General features: G+C 36.1%; 1 protein-coding gene across 1 annotated transcript; it reads left to right on the plus strand.

Moving 5' to 3' along the window:
- The first annotated feature begins 715 nt into the window (after positions 1-715).
- On the plus strand, positions 716-17,701 carry rb1cc1 (RB1 inducible coiled-coil 1). Its single transcript, XM_015401125.1, has 23 exons — positions 716-1,046; positions 3,764-3,895; positions 3,988-4,114; positions 4,213-4,383; positions 5,661-5,863; positions 6,216-6,630; positions 6,710-6,880; positions 6,993-7,177; positions 8,435-8,621; positions 8,948-9,029; positions 9,129-9,193; positions 9,306-9,409; positions 9,539-9,665; positions 10,331-12,243; positions 12,983-13,169; positions 13,311-13,419; positions 13,636-13,924; positions 14,461-14,509; positions 14,591-14,638; positions 15,186-15,244; positions 15,458-15,585; positions 15,818-15,888; positions 16,815-17,701. The coding sequence occupies exons 2-23, from the start codon at positions 3,825-3,827 to the stop codon at positions 16,890-16,892; spliced, it is 4,839 nt and encodes a 1,612-aa protein (XP_015256611.1). The 5' UTR covers positions 716-1,046; positions 3,764-3,824; the 3' UTR covers positions 16,893-17,701.
- The last annotated feature ends 2,240 nt before the right edge of the window (positions 17,702-19,941 follow it).

Genomic DNA, 19,941 nt, shown 5'->3' on the forward strand with positions numbered 1-19,941 from the left:
ATATATATATATATATATATATATATATATATATATCACAATTTATTTACTTATTGTGGCATAGACATCACTTTTTAGCTAAATCGAGCATTCAGACAGATTTTTTTTTTCTGTGTTAAAGAATCATTTACACAGATTTACCACAGAAATTCCAGAAAGTTTAAACTTTCCACTGGATGTACAATTTTTGGATATATAATTCCATGAAATATCATGATTGCATCTTAAGATGCTGGAACACACAAAAAGAAATCATAAGTATACATTAAAATAAAATAAAAAATTATGTAAAAAGCTAAACTATTAATAATAATTAACAATGACAATGATATTACTACTACTACTAATAATAGTAATAATGGTTGCATGATATATGAATGATATTGATAATATCATGAATTCCTAGGGACAATAAAAGCTATAGAACCCATGTAATATGAAACGTGATAATGACTTTATTTATATTTGATGTATAGGGAAAATACACTAAACGCATGTTTTTATAGTTCTCAAATAAGTAAAAATGTATGTAACCCAATCAAAAGAACAACATTGAGGTCGATCAACTAATTAAATCCACTGCTTTCCAATTTTAAGCACGCAAATGCAAAGAAAGTCATCATGTGTAGTGTAAAGTAAAAGATGAGCCGTTCTCTGGCAGTCTGGTTCCCTGTCAGTGCGCCTTCATGAGCGAATCATTCACGGATTGCACACGACCAGATGACAACAAAACAAGCCTACAGTGAGAGAGGCTGTTAGCTAGTTAGCTACTTCAGATAAACAACGGCTGGTTGAGTCTCTGTGTTATTTAACCAGGCGTAGAGCTTAACCCTTTACAAATTCGCAAGAATTTAGGCAACCTGTATAACAAATGATGTTTGTCTGTCGGTGTCTTGGTTAATCAAGCTGACATTAGCTAAGTGGCTTGCCAGGCTACCTCTAAGTATGCCCAGTTTTAACGGGTCAGTCAGCTAGCTCTGGTGCTAGCTCGTTAGCTAGCCACCTCGCCTTGGCGAAGACCGAGACAGAGATGCGAGCAAAGTGAGGTAAGAAGCAGTAATTCGTTTTATTAAGTTTCCCTTGTATGTATTCCCATAACTGAATTCTTGCATTGACCTTAATGTTTCAGGACAGTCTAACAGTTTTTATCAGATTAGTCGACATTAGGCAATACTGACTTGCACTAGCTACAGTTCGCAGTTAGCTAGTTAGCATAGAAAGCAGTGAATATTTGACTTTCTAGCTGCTAGCGGCAGCTGTTGGAGGCTACATCTTCATGACAAACTGAATAAAACATTAAAACGAATAAAATAATCCGAGTAATTAGTCATATCTACACAAGTGTACGTTTAATCTGTGAGAGGCCCATAGAAACTCAGCGTAACGGTATCACCTAAAGAGGATAAACAATCAAACTATCGTTTATAAACCTTTTTTTCCTCTAATAAAGTCGTTATAAAGGCATATTTGTGGATTTGTTTTACTGGCAGCATATTGAATCTCACCGTCGGCTTAATAACTTTCAGCAAAAACTTTGTTTTAGGTTTTGTTTTGTTTTTTTGACAGTGTCAGTTTGTCTCTAAGGAGACCAGCATTTTATAACCACTGGGGATATCTTAAGGGCTGGACGGTAAACCAAAATTAAACACAATCTCACCGTGACTCAGCTGACGCAGTTTGAAGGAAAGCAACAATTACATGCGTTTCAAAACAAATGATTTTCCCTTAAAGTGAAGTTCAATTTATATAGATATCCATAGCTGCTTATTAAAGGCACCATGCTTTCTATTTTAGGCTGAAATTCTAGCTTGAGTTGTTGCATCATTTTACATTTAGATAAAGTATTTTTTGACAGAAGTGAAGTTAAAGACACAGAAATAAACCAGCCCTTTTATAAATCTGCAATGGTTTAACCTTGAAGTTGTTTATTAAATTTTTTAATGAATAGATTACACAAAATGTATCTACAAATAGGGCTGGGTATTTTCGCCAAAGTCCTTAATCGATTCGATTTTGATTAATCCAGTTCTAAATCGATTAATTTCGATTCGATCGGTTTTTACAATAATGAAAGTGGTTAGACTGTGTTTCAAAATACTTATGTCTTTTAATTTTTCCTGTCACATTAAACACAAAGTGCAAACAATTTAAACTTGAGATCTGACCAAAACTGTCACATAAGTGCAAACTTGTTAGTGAAAATTGAAAAAGTCCTCAGTCAACCTATTGGGTATATTTGCAGCTGTCTGGCTTGAAGTAAGCTTGAGTGCATCTTTCCTGCCCATTTAAATGTGAACGTCACGCACGTCACTATACAACTAATCGATCTCATTCCCTAGACATCGATTTTGCAAAAATGTAAAGGAATCGATTCAAAATCGATTTTTTTTTTTACCCAACCCCATCTACAAATGGATCTTTTCATTTAATAAATGCATATCAACTTGCCATACTCTGGTTGTAATGTTCTTCAGTTTACAAAACACAATATTTCCTTGAACGACATAAGTTGTGCATGATCTAGGTTGCTCCTTTCTACATCACACTGAGCGATTCCTATTTTGTAATTTTGCAAATATAATTTTGTGGGAGTGTATCTAACCTTATTATTAGGTTGCTCTTTTTCTTGGTTGTTATTTAAAACCATGATTCTTCCTCTGATGCCCTGTGGCCTGGTTGACTCTTGACTAAAATGACAAAATATGCAACCTTTTTTTTGCAGATATACATATACAAAAGATATATGCAAATGATAAAATCTAAATTTAAATCATCATCTTTCCATAAAGAGTCACTCAATAGCAGGGATCTAAATGCCTATGTTTTCTGATGATTTTCAATATTCCAATGATAAATAACTATTTGTCAAAATAGATTCCAACTTGATGGAATTATTTTGAACCAATATTTCAATTTTATTTCTATTTTCATTTGCACTAACCACAAGCATATAAATGTTTCAGTGTTTTCAGGACCCTGATGGCTGGTTTGTCCAGAGTCCATTGTTGCAAAGCCTAACTATAACTCTGTGTAAAAAAAAATTGCTCACTTCTATTTTTTTATGCCTGCATGCTAGCTTTAACTGTTTTTTTCCCTCCCTGTGGTAGCAAACCCACTTTAAACATTATTGCTCCCACCTAAAGGGCTGGAGTGAGAAATTTGATGCCTTACTTTATTGACTTTTGATGTGAATATAGTGACAAAAATTGAGTTCCTCTTCGATTTGAAAATTTCATTTTGTGAAATTGTGATTATATTACAAATGTAAATAATTGCACAGCCCTACAACTTAAAACAAAACATTTAACGGTTAAAAAACCCCTACAACGAATCAACTCTAGAGATAAAGCCAGTTTCCTTTTTCTTCTACAACATACAAGATATGTAAAGTATGCTTTCCATTTAGACAACCAATTGGCACACAGTAATATTGCAATGAGATTATATTATTAATATATTTTAAAGTCCTTCTTCAAACTTTTAGTTTATTGATTTGTTTGGTATCTCTACAGATGTTTGTCAATATCATAGATCACAGAGAGGTTATGAATTAAGTCCCATTCTTTGCGAAATGGTAGATATTTAGTCGATTGTTTAAACAACAGTTGCTTGTACTGCTTCAAATCCAGATTCTACCTGTGGCCAACCATTGGTAGCCTCTGGGTTGGTTAATTCTGGGTTTCGATCACATGTTGGTAATGACATAAATTACTCCTTTGTTAAAGAAAATGTTTAATGTTTTTTAATTTTTTTTATTTCACAGGGCAGAGGTGCATGACTAATGAACGACAAAGGCAAGGTTGAAGAACTCTGGGAGATTCACCATGAAGCTGTATGTGTTCCAGGTCAACAATGGCAGCACATTAACATTTGACACCGATCTTGCTGTCCAGACGTAAGAAGCTTGGATTCCGCAAAATATATTACGAAACTGTTTTCTTTTCATCCTGCTTATTTTGACCCAGATAACTGCTGTCTTTGTTTCAGTGTACTGGAGCTTAAACATGCCATCTATGCCAAATATAAAGTCGCAGTTCAGCATCAGGTCCTTGTTGTCAATGGAGGGGAATGTATGGCTGCAGACAGACGGGTCTGCAGTTACAGTGCTGGCACTGTAAGTTTATGCAAGCTACTATTTAAGCATATTCTCCCTTAAATGTTCAAAGGCGTGACACTTGACTTTTGAAACACCTGTCCTACTTTGTTTTTAAGGAAACCAACCCCATATTTCTGTTCAACAAAGAGATGATCTTATCTGACCGTGATCCGACAATCCCAAAAACCACCTTCTCAATTGAAAGTGAGATTCAGGTTAAGGTGGAAGAGTCATTACTGATGCCAGCTGTTTTTCACACCGTTGCCTCACGAACACAACTTGCTCTGGTAGGTTTCAGTCTTCTTAAATCTTTTATTGTTTTTTTTTAAACTTATTTAAAAGTAACTATTCATTTTTAAACAATATATAGAGATTCAACAGTGAAGTACATCTGTTCTACGGTTTATTTACTTATTTTTTTTATAAAAAGGACATTTTCAGTTAAAGAGACTTGATTTGTTGGATTAAAACATTGTATCAGACAAGAAAATTATTCTATAAATGAGGGATTTTAACATTTTTTAATCTCATGCCATTTTACCCAGATGGCTTGAATTCATTAGGGTTGGTCTGCCAAAGGCTAGAAATCACTTCAGCTAATGGTAACCTGAACTACTTAAAATGGCATATTTTAATTTATCTCATTTTAAATACTTAAATTTTTGGTTGATGAAGCTATTTTCCAGTAGCCCATTTGGGGGCAGTCATAAATCCTAGAAGTTTCTGTCCCAGTTGGTCCGTTGATTGTAAAATGTTAAAAATATAGACATTTTCCCACCCTGCCTTTAAGCATACATGTGCTACATGAAACAAAGTGACACACAGGATTTTCCATACACAAACATGCTAACGGTTTTAATATTTTATTTATTTTGCCAGCACTTGTTATATTCACGAGCCTCCAGAAAGTTTGACTTCATGCACAGAGTCACATTAAAAAGCTCTGAAATAATATTGTTATGAAATGTTCTCTCTTCCTGGTCCCTGAAGGCTAAGAGAGGATTTTTGAAAGCTGGCTATCATTAGGTTCTTGACTTCTTTGGAATGGTGTTGCTGTTTTAATGGTAAAATGAGCTTTTATTAAGAAATTGTTGCTTAGATATTATGGCCTATTTTATAGTCCTACAGAAGCCGGATGCTGATGGAAATGTAGTTATAATCTACCACGCTATATGAGCCCTGCATCAATCAGAATCAGATTTGCTTTATTAATGCCTTTGGGAAATTCTTTATGAAGAAATAAACGGGAGCGTCTGCAAAAGGCTGCACACGAGTTGATGCACGGCACTAAGCAACTGGGTCACTGTCTTTAGTGACCCTAAAGCCAGTGCTTTAGTTACAGACAGGTGTGTTAACAAAAAAAAAGATAATTAAAAAGGGCTCTACTGCTTCTACTGCTTTTTCATTTCAACTTTATCCATGTACACAGTGTTATTATTTAAAATCTTTTTTGAATAAGAATTATGGCCAGTATGTGTCTTTGGTTTGTACATGTCTGGGGATGTAAAATAATGTTTTACTATTTCATTTTACCCTGATTTTCCTTCCTTTTCAATCTCTCTAGGAAATGTTCGAAGTTGCCAAAAAACTTTGCTCCTTCTGTGAACGTTTGGTTCATGATGAGCATCTCCAACATCAAGGCTGGGCAGCCATCATGGCTAATCTGGAGGACTGCACCCTGTCCTATCAGAAGTTGCTCATGAAGTTCAACACTGCATACACAAATTACCAACAGGACTTAGAAGAAATTAAAATTAAACTTTCAAAGTAAGTGCAAAGGTGTCAAATACGCGGATACCTGGCATATGTGGAAGCACTGTATGTACTGTATATATCCCATGCACTTTTTTTCTTCCTTTGGAACCTTCTTCTTATTGACTATTTGAGCATTTCTCCACTGTGAGATCAATAAAGACAATCAATCAATCAATTATTCACTTAACTGAGGAAATTAATTTTAAAAAATATATAATTATTGTGGTTTTTTTTGTCATACTTCTAGCAAAACACCTGCTTTTAATTTTTAGTAACTGACTCAACATTTATGGTTTACAACTTAAAGAAGAAAAATTATGGTTAATAAACGTGTGTTTCAGTTAACACTTCCTCATGTGTGCAGGTTAGGGACCTCGGTTTCTGTAATGGCCAGGATACCTCTGCTGGAATGTTTGACGAGACACAGTTACAGAGAGAGCATCGAGAAGTCCAGTTCAACTCCAGAGAAAGATTCAGATGAGACCGAAGAGGAAAAATCCACAGACTCCGTCCTCTGTGCTACTCAAGCCCTGACATCCTCTAAATCATCGCCACCCTCGTTTGCAACCGGGAACGCCCCATGTGAGCCAGAGGGAGACCAGGAGACTAACAAAATGACTGAGAGCGGTGGATTGACAGCAGCACTTTTAGACGATAACACTCCTGAACTCCCCTGCCAGTCTTCTTTCAACGTGACACTATTGGACTGGATCAACGTGCAAGACAGACCTAATGACGTGGAATCGGTGGTGAGGAAATGCTTTGACTCCATCAACAGGGTGAGCATTTAGTGTACCGACATTACTTACTCTAACCTCAATGGAAGACATGGATTTATAGCTGTGTTGCTTGTTTCAGCTTGACCCTCGGATTATCCAGCCTTTCCTGGCAGATTGCCGGGATACAATTGCAAAGCTAGATAATCAGAACATGAAATCCATCAAAGGGCTTGAAGACAGGTTGTATGCTCTAGACCAAATGATTGCAAGCTGTAAGAAGCTGGTGAATGAGCAAAAAGAACTTGCTCAGGTATTTGCAAAAAGACTTATGAATGATTTATATATATATATATATATATATATATATATATATATATATTAAGCTATTTTCCTCAACTGTGCTTTCCTGCTTTTGCTTTCAGGGTTTTTTGGCCAATCAGAAGCGAGCTGAGAACCTGAAAGATACATCCGTTTTGCCTGACTTGTGTCTGAGTCACACAAACCAGCTGATGATTATGCTGAACAACCACAGGAAGCTGCTAGACATTAAGAAGAAGTGCACCACGGCCAAACAAGAGCTGGCAAACAACCTTCAAGTCAGACTCAAGTAAAGCTGATTTTTTTTTCTCTTCATGATATTTTTTGACACAGTTCAGGTGATCAGTTTATCACTGCAAAAACAATATAGAAATAAGTGCAAATTTTTCAGATCAGTGTATTCAGCCTTCATTTGAGGAGGTAAATAAAAAGATCTGTCAATGAAATTAGTGTTTTTACTCTTACAATAAGATAATTAGATAATATGCGCTTGAAATAAGACAATGCAATTGTTTTTTCTTATTTTAAATGTAAATGGTCTTGTTTCATTGGTAAAGTGTCTCACTTACCTCTTCAATTCATGGATAAATGCACTTAAAAAAAAAAGATATATTTAGATCTCCGTATTTTGCAGTGTATTCATGGTCACCCTCTGTGCATTTCATAAATTTAGATCTTTTAATGATGTATTTGAGACTTTTTTTCTAGGGTGAAATCATCATGTATAATGGAAAATGGAAAACTAGGAATTGGGTGCAAAAATTTGAATTTATTTTGGATTTTCTTTGATCTCTGTATGGTCAAAATCATGAACACAGACTTAAGTATAAACTTACACCGTTCCTAGTGTTTGATCAGATGACGAACTACAATTTCTGTTGAGATTAGCAAGGAACCTCAGTAGGGTTCGTACAGATAATTGAAAATGGTTGCATTTTTGGCAAGAATTTGGCTTTTAAAGAGAATCCATACATTTTTAAGTTGTTTCAGGTCAGAGCCATTCCCCAAACCTAATGCCAGCCTGACTTATTTGTTCCAAATCTCTGAAAATCTGTTTAGGATCCTTTTCCCGTTGGAAACCCTGATGTGTCCCTGCTTTAAGTGTTTAGCTGGTGATTGAAGGGAAGGTTGTCCTTCCTCATTCTTCTTTCCTTGTTGATCGATAACAGACTACCTCTGATAGTGAAACGGCTCCACAGCATAACTCAACTCCCAAATCTTTTCCAAGTTATTAATTAGGTAGTTGGACAAATTTGTTTGCTCCAACAATGATTCCAGTCGTACATCAAAACAAATTTTCTGATCTGATAACTAGAAAAAGTATAGGGTTTAGGTGAAACTGCAAAGCAATAATTGACGTGTATTTGAGCCTTTATTTATAACTTTGACCAGTTCTGGATTTAAGAAACTCCACAATTGAATCAAATGATTGAATGATCTTTCAGCACAGGGGAAAAAAGTTTGTGTTTATAATATGTGTTTATAAAGGAGCAATATTAACTATATCCATATTGAAAGTTAACTCAGACCTTGGTTTGGGTTGTAGATGGTGCTGCTACGTGATGCTCCACGCAGATCAGGACGGGGAAAAGCTTCAGGCTCTTCTGCGACTTCTGACTGAGTTAATAGAGAGAGTGAGGGTGGTGGATGCCCTCAGCACTGTGCCCCAGATGTACTGCTTGGCGGTTGTGGAAGTTGTCAGGAGGAAGATGTTTCTGCAACACTACAGAGAGGTCAGTGCTTATTGCCATTACAGCCTTTTCTATTACTGTCTGTTGGTCCTTTTTGCTATTATCAAACTGATCTGTTAATGTATTGTTTTTTTTTTGTTTGTTTGTTCTGTTTTTTATTAATTTCAGTTTTTACATTTGTTGCATAAATATAAATCAGCCTTTTGTTAAACATGTCCCACTTTTTTAGTTTAACAAAACCTGTTAATAGGAACCCATTTTTTGCTGACCTTGTAAAAAATTGTAAGAGTGGTTTATGTTTGTAAAGTTTTTCTTTTGTTTTTACATATCTTTGTAAATATGTACATTTGTTTTCTCAATTTTGTCAGTGGGCGGACGCCCTTGTTAAGGATGGGAAACGAATGTATGAGGCGGAAAAGTTCAAAAGAGAATCCTTTGGAAAACTCTTCAGTAAGTACCTTTATAAACCATCAGGTAATATTAATCCTAGGATCTAATGGACCTATGAAGTAATATTAACTCTTCACTGCTCCTTTTTCCGCTTTTAAGGGAAGTCTTTTCTCCGAAATCGATTGTTTAGAGGACTTGATTCTTGGCCTCCAACTTCGTTTTGTGTAGGTTTCGAGGGAAATATGTTTTTGTCTCTCATCACCATTTATTGTGTTTTAAGGCGTATTTTTTTGTTTTCTCTGAATAATTATCCAAACTACGGCTTCTTTGTTACAGACGCGTAAACCCAGAAGGTTTGATGATGAACTTCCAGACATCTCACTTGATGACCTGCAGTACTTGAAATCGTGTTGTCCTGTTGAGGTGCAGCCTTTCCTAATGTAAGTCGCTGTCATCAAGCACCAAACTGTGATTAATGTACACCTAAATGTGACAGGAGTTTTAACCATGAGTTATAATTTATAAAATTACTTTTTTGGTCTGTTAATTTATTTTTTTTTGTTCTGTAGGATTCCTGCCATGTGTGACTTTGAGCCCTTAAATCGCCATGTAGAAACACTTCATAAGCTGGTCCAAGCCGCGCAGAGTGTCGACGAAATGTCTCGAACTATCACTGATCTATTGAGTGAACAAAGGGTAATGCCAGTTTTAAAATTCAAACCAGAAATACATCCGTCAGAAATTCTTTTTTGACAGCTATGACCTCTGATCTGCATTCATGTTTTGTCTTTCCTTTTTTTTTGGTCTTCCTAAGCACTTATTATTCGTTTTATTAGCAGATGCAACATGGCTCCATATAAATGGGAGAGCAGATTTTAACCAGATGATTATATTAGAATTTTCAAGCATCTTTTAATAACTTGAGTTAGACATAAGAGCAGCTAACTTTACAGACACAGGAGTGACCATGGGTATTCCTGGGAGATGTGTACAATCTTACCTCTACTCTAAGATTTCCAAAGGATGTCAGCTTTTCTAAATCCATAATTGTTACAGAAGCTTGTTACAGAAAGGTTGAAAACTTGAACGCATAAATCATATTTCTGTTGTAATGAATTTATTCTCTTATCTGCCGAAAGTCTTGGTGTGTTTTGCTCTCTCACCACTGGAAAAAAACAAAACAAATGTGTATCATATACAGTTTACTTTTAGATCTTTCTTGCTTCTTACAGAGCTACATTCCTTTTACTTCACTGATACTGACAGCTGAAGGCTGTTCACTGCTACCTTTTTGGGACATCAGTATTTTGCATTCTCTGGTTGTAAAAAGATTGAATTAACTCCATCTATTGTTTTCCCAGGCATCCTGTAGTCAGAGCACTCAAAGATCAACGGCACAAACTCCACAGGCTGAGAGCAGGCCTGGGACCACAACTCCAGTGCCCTCCAAAACACCTCTCTCACTTAGCCTTCAGGGACCAGGCTGCCAGCCCCTCCATGTACCCGTGCCAGCTCCTTTAGAGGATCTCTCCCCAGACAGCATTGATGCACAAACATTTGATTTTGAAACCATAGGCCATCCAAACATGGATCCTGTCCTGCAGCAGGGATCCCTGGACTTGGATTCTCTTGCTGAAAGCCCTGAATCCGATTTTATGTCTGCTGTCAACGAGTTTGTGATCGAAGAGAATATGACCTCCCCTAATCCCATCAGTGACCCCACTAGCCCTGAAATGATGGTAGAGTCGCTGTACTCCTCAGTTATTAACGCCATTGACAACAAGCGAATGCAGGACACCACTACGCTGGAGAAGGAGAACTCAAGGATTGCTAGCCTGAAAAATGCTCTTGAACAGTACAGATGCACTGCAGAGGAGTCCCACTCCAACCTAAGACGTGTAAAGGATGACCTCCTTTACTTAAGAAGTTCAGTCTTAAAAGAACAGCAGGATTTTGGGTTGGCACTGTGCAGCATGGCCGCAGAAGTGCGCAGCACTGTTGAACAAATTAGCCAGAGTCACAAAATCGAGTCAAACGAGCAGCATAAACAGGAGCTTCTCCTCGTTCGGCAGCAGCTGGAGAAGCAGGTTCAGGAGCTGACCCAAGAAAACCAAGTAAATCAGAATATTGTGCGAGATGTCCAACGTGCGATGCTGGAGCTGGAGGGCCTTATGGAGCGCAAAGAGAAAGAACTTACACAGCTGGAAAGCGAGAGGGAGCGATGGATTGAAAAAGAGAGAAACTTTGCTGATAAGATAAAAAATCTTGAACAGCTCCACTGCGATCAAACCGAAGAAATCAAGACGCTTTCGACTTCAAAAGATTCTCTGGCGACTCAGCTTGAAAACCTGCATTTTGAGATTGAACGGAGTCAGCAGAAAATCAGACAGGAGTTAGAAGCTGTGTCTCAGTGCCATTTAAAAGAGTTGGAGGATAAACTGGTGCAGGAGCACAAAAAAGAGCTAGATAGCCTGAATAAAAATAATAAGGAAGCGCTGGAACATCTCACTGAGGAAAATAGTACAAAATTAACCGAGGCAGCTGATCACCACGCTAGCGCCATTAAAGACAAGGACAGTCAGATCAAAGAAATGGAAGCTCGGCTGACGGAGCTTGCAGAACTCCGTTGTCGACTAGAGGTAGAGCTGGCCCTCAAAGAGTCTGAGACAGAGGAGGTGAGGATCTTATTCGAAGAAGCCAAGATGCAACAGGCAGAAGCTGTAAAAAACCAAGTGGAGGCTGAGACCAAAGTGCTTAGAGATGAGCTGACAGATCTCAAGAGGAAGCTTGAAGCTAAAAACGAGGAGTATGAAGTGGACCTAGCAGAGCTGAGGACTCTGATGAGGATTGAAAAGGACCACTGCATCTCAGAGCTGGTGGACAGACATGAGGAAGAGGCTCTTATGTTGCACGGCAAAATCTCCGCCCTACAGCAGCACTCCCAGGATCTTAATAAATATCACGAACAGCAACAGGAGACGCTTAGAGAGGAGCTTGCTGCCCTGAGCGAAGACAAAGAAAAGCAGTTCAGGAGTTTCCAGGAGCTTGAGCAGGAGTTGAGGACTGTTATCAAAAATTTGCAGGCAGAAAATGATCTGCTCTCTAAAAACCTCGAACAGGAAAGACGTGCAGCTCAGAAGGAGGAAGCCTCGAATGTTGTATCAATGGAGGCCTTTAAAGAGTTAGAGCAGCAGAAGGAGGAGATGGAGAAGAGACTTCTGGAAAAAAATAGGCAACTTGAGAATGAGCTTCATGAGAAGAAGCTTTCTGAAAGGTAAAAGCTGGATATTAATGATCCAAAACAAAAAATCCAACTCTTTATAACAGGCTTGGCCTGATATGTGTATTATCCTGAGTTCAAAACATATCTATGTCTAGAGTAAAAAAAACTATGAAAATTAATCTTTCTATAGCTTCTCTTTAAAACAGAAGATCAAAAGATATTCATGTTGCATTTCAGAAATACCACATCATTGATACCTTTGTTAGTAGTTATTAAATGCTTATTAAACTGAATATTAGACGTTTCTCATTATTCCACTTTTTAGAGTAAAACAGGGAACAGAATAGCTATCAAGACAAGTCATGGGACTCCCTAACAAACCAGAGGTTCCCCATCTGACATGCTGCTCATAATTAAGCTATTTTTATATAACTTATATTTTTTTTATTAATAGAAATTAAAAACACAAAATCACCCTTTTTTAAAGCAAGTAAAAGCGAACCTTACCTCCTTTAAGTCAGCTGACAGGCAGTACTCAATAATATTAATTAATTAATAATAATATTGTCGACTCCTCTCACTGGTACTTTCTCTGGTAGCTCATTAAGTTTGTTTTTTCTTTTCTTGGTTAATTAAAAAAAACTTTTAACCTGCCTGTTAACTTTGGCTATTTTCTGTTAAGTAATACTTCATCTTTTAAGGGAAATCAAGTAAACTGCAAATTAGCTGTGTTTTATGCATTTACCCTGATTGACGTGCAAAGGTTTTACCTGGAAACTGTGTTTTTCAGTGAGGAAGGGATGCCGCTGCATGCTGAGGACCGTGCAGGTGCTGCAGCACCTCTGTCTCTAGACTCAGCCTTACAGGAGCGCCTGCAGCAGGAGAGGGCATCCCTGCAGTCCCAGATTGAGCTGTTGGAGAAGCAAAAAAAGGAAGAGATTCAGAACCTGAAAACATCACTAATCGCAGAGCAGCAGGTGGGACTTCAAGTCTTGTTGCTGGGATGATTTTGAGAAGCTATTACATTTTTTTTAAGAAAAAACTTTAATGTTTTCACATTTTGTGTATTCTGCTTAAAAATAATAATTTGGATATCTTTTTTATTTATTTATTACAAGACAAACTTCAACACCGTTCTAACAAGAGAAAAGTTGAAGAAGGAGCAGATCATCAACGACCTCACAGAGAAGTTACGAAAAGTTACCCAGCAGCAAGAAAAGGACAAAGGTAAGCCTTTGGGTTTAGAACCTGTGTAGACATTGTGTTTAAGAAAACTACCCTGAATGCTTCTCATCTGAATACGCATTGTTGACATACAACTAAATGATTTATTAACAATTGTAGAACTAACATTAAAGCTAATATCTTTTACTCTGCTCCTCTAGTTTTAATATATGGTCCTCATAGGCCTGTCAGTTTTTCATCTTTGTTTCTCTGTTGCAGCTCTGATAGAGACGCTGTCTGAGGACCGAGCAAGTATGATGCAGGAGAAAAAACAACTGGAGGAAGAGCTCAACCGCCTGCGCAACTCTGCACTGGTCTCTTCAGCCTTCTTCCCGTCCAACTCTGCCCAAGACCTCTCAGAGGCTGGAGCAGCAGGAAGAGCTCTGCCTATTGCAGGGGCCTGTTCACCAGAGACGCCTGCAGAAATGGACCGACTAGCCCCTGTAGCAACATTCAGAGATGATGAACATGTCGATTCAGCAGTAGAAGCAAGCTTGGTCGCTGCTGAGTGAGTTAACTTTTAATAAAACAGTTTGAAATATGAGAAGGTTTCCTCTGACATTGCTTAGACACCAGGCATCTAATTCATACACACTGGCGATGCATTGTCTCTGATAGCGGCAAAGGGTCATTGGACTAACAATCCAGCTGATTTTTTTTTTTCTATTTTTAACCACATTAACCTTTACTGGGCTTATTTCAGCTTTGAAATTTGGTTTGCTTTACATAAAAAGGTAAGACTTTTTTATTTTAGTGGCCAGTGGTCTTGTATTCCCCTCATAGTTGAGGACTGAAAGAAGCTGTGTTTACTTCAAGTTTAAGTTTCATAAAAACGTTGTTAAAGAAGGATTTCAAGCAGAAACCAGCCAGCTGTGGATGGATAGAGACACATTTGACAGTAGACAAGGTAGGATAAGATCAGAGAGAAAATGTTTATTGTTTCCTCTTTATTCCGCCAAGAAGGCCCATGAAAACGAAACATGCATATGTCTTGATTTTCCTCCTGTTATTGATTCAGTTAACCTCTGCTGTTTTTGCTCCTAGTGACACCATGATGTCTGAAGAGAAGCAGCGGATAATGTTGCTTGAGAGGGTAGATATGCATTACTTTAATTGGAAGCTTTTTTTTTGTTTTTTGTCTTCATTTTCCATATGTTTCATTTATGTGTTGCAGACTTTGCACATGAAGGAAGAAGAAAATAAGCGCCTCAGCCAACGACTGGTTAGTTGATTTATCATAAGGTTCCTACACAATGATAAAACATATGACATATTTTTCCAGGTGTGGTGATGTATGTAAATTGAAAATAAAATAGAAACATATAACATATTTCCATAATTATTTCTTGTTTCAGTGTCAAGAAGATAAATACCTGAAAATGAATTGCTTTTTAACTAGTCCACCTTTGATGTTACATGATAAATGCCTATCCAGGACGGAACCTAACTTTTCCACTAGGTGGCAGTAGTCTCAAAGAATAAAGCACCTAAAATCTCTATACTTTATACCTTTCCTTTCCCAGTCATATTGGATGAATAAATAATAAAGATATGTTTATAATTTATGCTAAAATGGTTACTTCATTGTTAAAGTTTTTAGTGTTCTGAGGGTGGCCTAAGAGTAATAATAATAATAATGAACAAGTAATTATCATACACTTTAATGGCAAACTCCCATTTTGACACCTTCTGACAAAAACATCCCAAGTTTCCCCTTTTATGAAGTTAATGCATGATGTTAATTGTTGGTCTCACCTGTTTCTTTGCAGATGTCTCAAAGCATGTCCTCTATGTCGTCTCGCCATTCAGACAAAATCGCCATCAGAGAGTAAGTAAATACTAAAAAATAAATCCCATAGCATTAGCACGTCCTTACCACCATGACTTTTAGCTGTTTTATTATTAGCAAAAACCCACCCTGATTATTTTCACTGTAATTATACACATTATTGTATAATTACCATAACAGTGTTGTTTTCACTTTGCTGAATTCTGGGATATCATCTCTTTGTCTCATGGTCCATCTTTTTCTGCCTTTCAGTTTCCAGGTCGGCGATTTGGTTCTAATCATCCTTGATGAAAGGCATGACAACTACGTGCTCTTCACTGTTGGTCCCACCCTCTACTTTCTGCACTCAGAATCTCTCACTGCGCTGGACCTTAAACCGGGTCAGTTCCTGTTAAATACTTCTTAAATCACTTTTTAACCCTGTCGTTTTTGGTGGATAATATTCTTTCATTTACTAGAATAATAAGCTAAAGATCCAAATGAAAAACTAAACAATTGCTATGTTTAACTCTATATGCCATGATAAGCATCACAGTCTACAAATTGCACCATTTGTGACTAGTCCCCTCATCATGTTTATTATTTAACTTAAGTATTTGTTTCTATGTTAAGCATCAGGGACCTCAAGACGGCCGTGGGTACTTGGAAAGGTGATGGAAAAGGAATATTGCCAGGCAAAAAAGGTGCTTTGAACTTTTAACATATTTCTTGTCCGGGTCAAACAATGTTTATTTTAGAGAAAATAAATAAGAAAATAATTTTTATTTCTTGCTAGATTAAAATGTACTAATCAAGACATGTTTTTAGTTTGAAAAACAAATCTTTAAGGCCAGGGTTTCAAAGTTTTCTCTATGGGCAAGTGAAAATCTACTAAAACAAAACATTCACCTAGTTATGACACAGAAATTTTAAAGAAATGTCCTGACTGATCTTTTTCACTCTACAAGATAATTTTCAGAACCAATAATATTTTTTTTTATCTAAAGTTTTGTGTTAATTTAATATGTTTATGTGGTAGTTAAGAAGCTTGCTGTGATCATATAGTGATTATGTCATGAGCAGAGATGACGTCACACTCTGCCAGTCTTACTCAACGCCGTTCATTAAAATGTACAGATTTAAGATTAGTTAGCATCACAAACATTACTCTGTGTGATTTATTTTCTCATTTGCTGAAGTTTTGTTTTAAATCGTATCTTTTCAGTTGAATAAATGATCTATGTAAGAAAATATACTTTAATTTAGTTATTTTCTAGAAAGCTTATTATGCTTTTTGTAATTTCTCTGATCAGCACCTTGCTGTTCTCACAAGAGTTAACCAGATTTTCTTCACTTAGTTACAACTTCCATTCTGAACAGTGTTGATTCTGTCCAAAAATAACTGGTATATACTCCTTCACTGATTTGAAGAAAAGAAAAAACTGTACTTTTATGTTTCTAATAGACCGATCACTCGTCAGGGCCAGAAAAAGCACATATTTAGCCCATTTTTGTCACCAGCCAATTCCTCTGCGCTTCTAATTTGTTTGATCATAACTTGAGACATGATTGTTTTGTTATTAAAATCCTGGAAACTATTTCTCAAACTCTCTGTGTTTTTCTCCTGCAGGCCCAAAACAGGTTCAAGGTTCCTTTAGGTACCAAGTTCTACAGAGTGAAAGCCGTTCCATGGAACAGAAAAGTCTAATAGCCAAGTAATGAGCTAAAATGTATATTTATTTTAGGTTTTGAACAGAAATGTCTTAATTGATAACTTTAACATCTAAAGACAATTTGAAGATCATCTTGCAACATCATTTTTTTGTGTGTGTTTAAGTTCAGAATCTCATATTCTATCATGTTTTTGTTATTTTAAGTCCAGATTTTATTTTTTTGGTGGACCAAATGCTAATAACCTAATTGGGGCATAGCCCTGTACACTGTGGCATTATGCCCTCTGACTTGTGTGTGAAATTGAACAAAATTTGGATGCTAAATATTAGTTCTCATTATCAGCATTAGTCCTCTTGTGGAAAATACTGTCATTATCAGCATAATTAAATAAAAATATACATTCATTATTAATGTTAATGGAGGAATGTTCATGGCATGTGTATTGAAATATTTTCTTTGATTTACCTAACAGATAAATGTTGTAGTTGGAAATGTAGTTAATGCTGTATGTTACTCACAATCAGTATGGCTTTCTGTCAATACTGACATGTATATTATGACTGCGCGACTGACTGAAGGAAAGCAGTCATCTTTGCAATCCTTGAAATGCACTTTGAAAAACAATGCTTTTGTTAATTTGAAAAGGGAAGTTAATTGAGCTGTCAGAACTAAGTAAATACTCAGCACAAACTTCTCATTATCATAGATTATGGCTATGTAGAAAGGAAAACATTGTGACTGTGTTTCATTATCGGGAGACATTGTATATTACCCATAAAATCACATGTAACAAAAACTGACTGTATTGTAAAGGATAGAGTTTTGAAACAATAAAGGAATGATCCCCAATAAATTGAATTCTTTTTTTTTATCATAAAATTGAAGTAATATACAAATATATTAATACATAAACAGATGTTTTCTTTTAACTTGTCAATTAAAATTGCCTGAAAAAATTGACATCTCACCTGAAACAGAAAACGGACCCTTTTTATATAATTAGTGCATAACTCGTACATTAATGCTGTTAGAATTATCTGAGCATTCAGGAAAAGGAGGCATGATATAGTGTGCTCATTTGATTGAGCATTTTTTTTTTTCTTTTGTGGAAACATAAATGTTGGCACGCTGCGGCAGGAAACAGACTTCAAAAAGGCTTCATATCGTGGCCCAAGAACGATGCGGCCCTCATGGAGAAGGAAGCCCACCAACATCACTTTCCCAGTTCACAGCGGGGAGCATAGCAGCTCGCCGTCAAGCGCTCTCTACCATGTGGGTCTAGGGGTGTTTTAACAATGTTTAGCTCTATTTTCTCCATTTAGCATAAGCCTGTTGTCACATTTGGATGGCTCCTTCATAAATTGATGGTGTGATTCCTACAATTTCGGGACAGGCCTGAACGACAAAATATGCCACACAACATTCGATACCGAGGTGGCTGGCAAGCAGCAACCATGTGCACTGGACAGGCTCTTAGTGTAAATGTTTACAACCCCCCACTGAGCTCAGTGCTGCTGGGAGTCAGTCTCCTCAGGCTGAATGAGATTTAACATTGCCATGTGTAGTCTAGAGCTACTTGCACCATTAAAACTGCCTTACTGACTTCTTTTTCTAAAAGCTGGACACTTATTTCCATCACTGAGATATCTTTTGTAAAGCTCTAGCCAGACAATCTATGGAGATGTTTGATTTTTCACATCATGTAAAAGCATTGTTTTAATAACATTTCTTTCTGGTACATTTTTTTAATTAATTTATCAAAATAATATAAAATTAATCGCACAATTTATAACATATCCAAAAATAAATCTACATACTACTACTTTATCAAATAGATGTGTTTCAGTGTAGCTTTGTCACATTAAGAATACCTTTAAAAAAAAAGACCTTTACAGTTTTAATTTGTTCCCCCTTTCTCTATAAAAATGTTTTTTTCCCCCCTATTGGTTCAATTAAATCCCTTTTTTTTTTTTTTATATGTATTTGAAAGCTTTCGGTGGCAAATCGTAATAACCTCACAGAAAAAATCTAAAACAATGTGCATTATTAATATATTTTTTTAATGCAATAAATTAAAAATGCTGAAATAATGAACTTCTCAATGAGTTCCTATTGATCGAATATGACCACAAGTTGCAGAAAAATCTGTTTGGAAAATTCCCAAAGATAACTGCAAGCCCTTTTCCTTATGAAGACCGGGATCAACCTACTCAGTTTAAGGATTTATTTTGGCTTAGACTTAATATTATAAAATGGTCAGGAACGACCTATTTTCCACTTAGGGTTCTTCTTTTTTAAGAAACTAAAAGTAAGTCATAATATACCAGCATTTAATGTATATTACTTAGGCATATAAGTGTATATTACTTGGGCATAAAAGTGGGCATACAGAATAAAAAAAATTACTGAAAAGTTTAAATTCTTTGTTTCTTTTTAAAATTATATCTAAATTCTTATAGATTCCTAATAGTCATTGTTATAAGATGGCAGTTATTTAACATATACAAAACTTGAATTCCTGTTTAGACAATTTTAGTTGAATTGTAGATGGATTATCTTAAGAAATGGTTTGGGAAACACAAAATACATATTTTGTGTTTCCCAAACCCAAAATATGTATTTTGTGTTTCCTTAAAAGAAATGTATCCCCTATTCCAAATACACTATACTGCCCTGTTGTCAATATATTGTCAAACAAAAGCTGAATAAAAATGTATTTAAAAAACAACTTAACTTGCATTAATTAATCATTAGGCATAAGCAGGTCGATCATAAATGTATGGTTGTTCAGATAAAGGAATAATAAAAAAAAAAAAACAGCCCGATCTGGCAGTAAATGAATATCTGATTTATTTACATGTATCATTTTTGCAAAATGAATTATATGGAAGACTCTTGTTAAATGTATGATAAACTAATACTAATTGTAAAAGCTAAGTCACTTGTAGTTTTTTTTGCCATTAGGTGACATGCTACAATTGTTTTTATATTGTGAGAAATAAAACATTAATTTGTTCTTAAAACACAAAAATTAAAAAAAAAAAAATTCCACAATTAAGTAAGTTTATCTGCTCTTCATGCAA

Source organism: Cyprinodon variegatus, unplaced genomic scaffold (assembly GCF_000732505.1).
Source record: "Cyprinodon variegatus isolate N-32 unplaced genomic scaffold, C_variegatus-1.0 Scaffold1186, whole genome shotgun sequence".
In the NCBI taxonomy this organism is placed as follows: domain Eukaryota; kingdom Metazoa; phylum Chordata; class Actinopteri; order Cyprinodontiformes; family Cyprinodontidae; genus Cyprinodon; species Cyprinodon variegatus.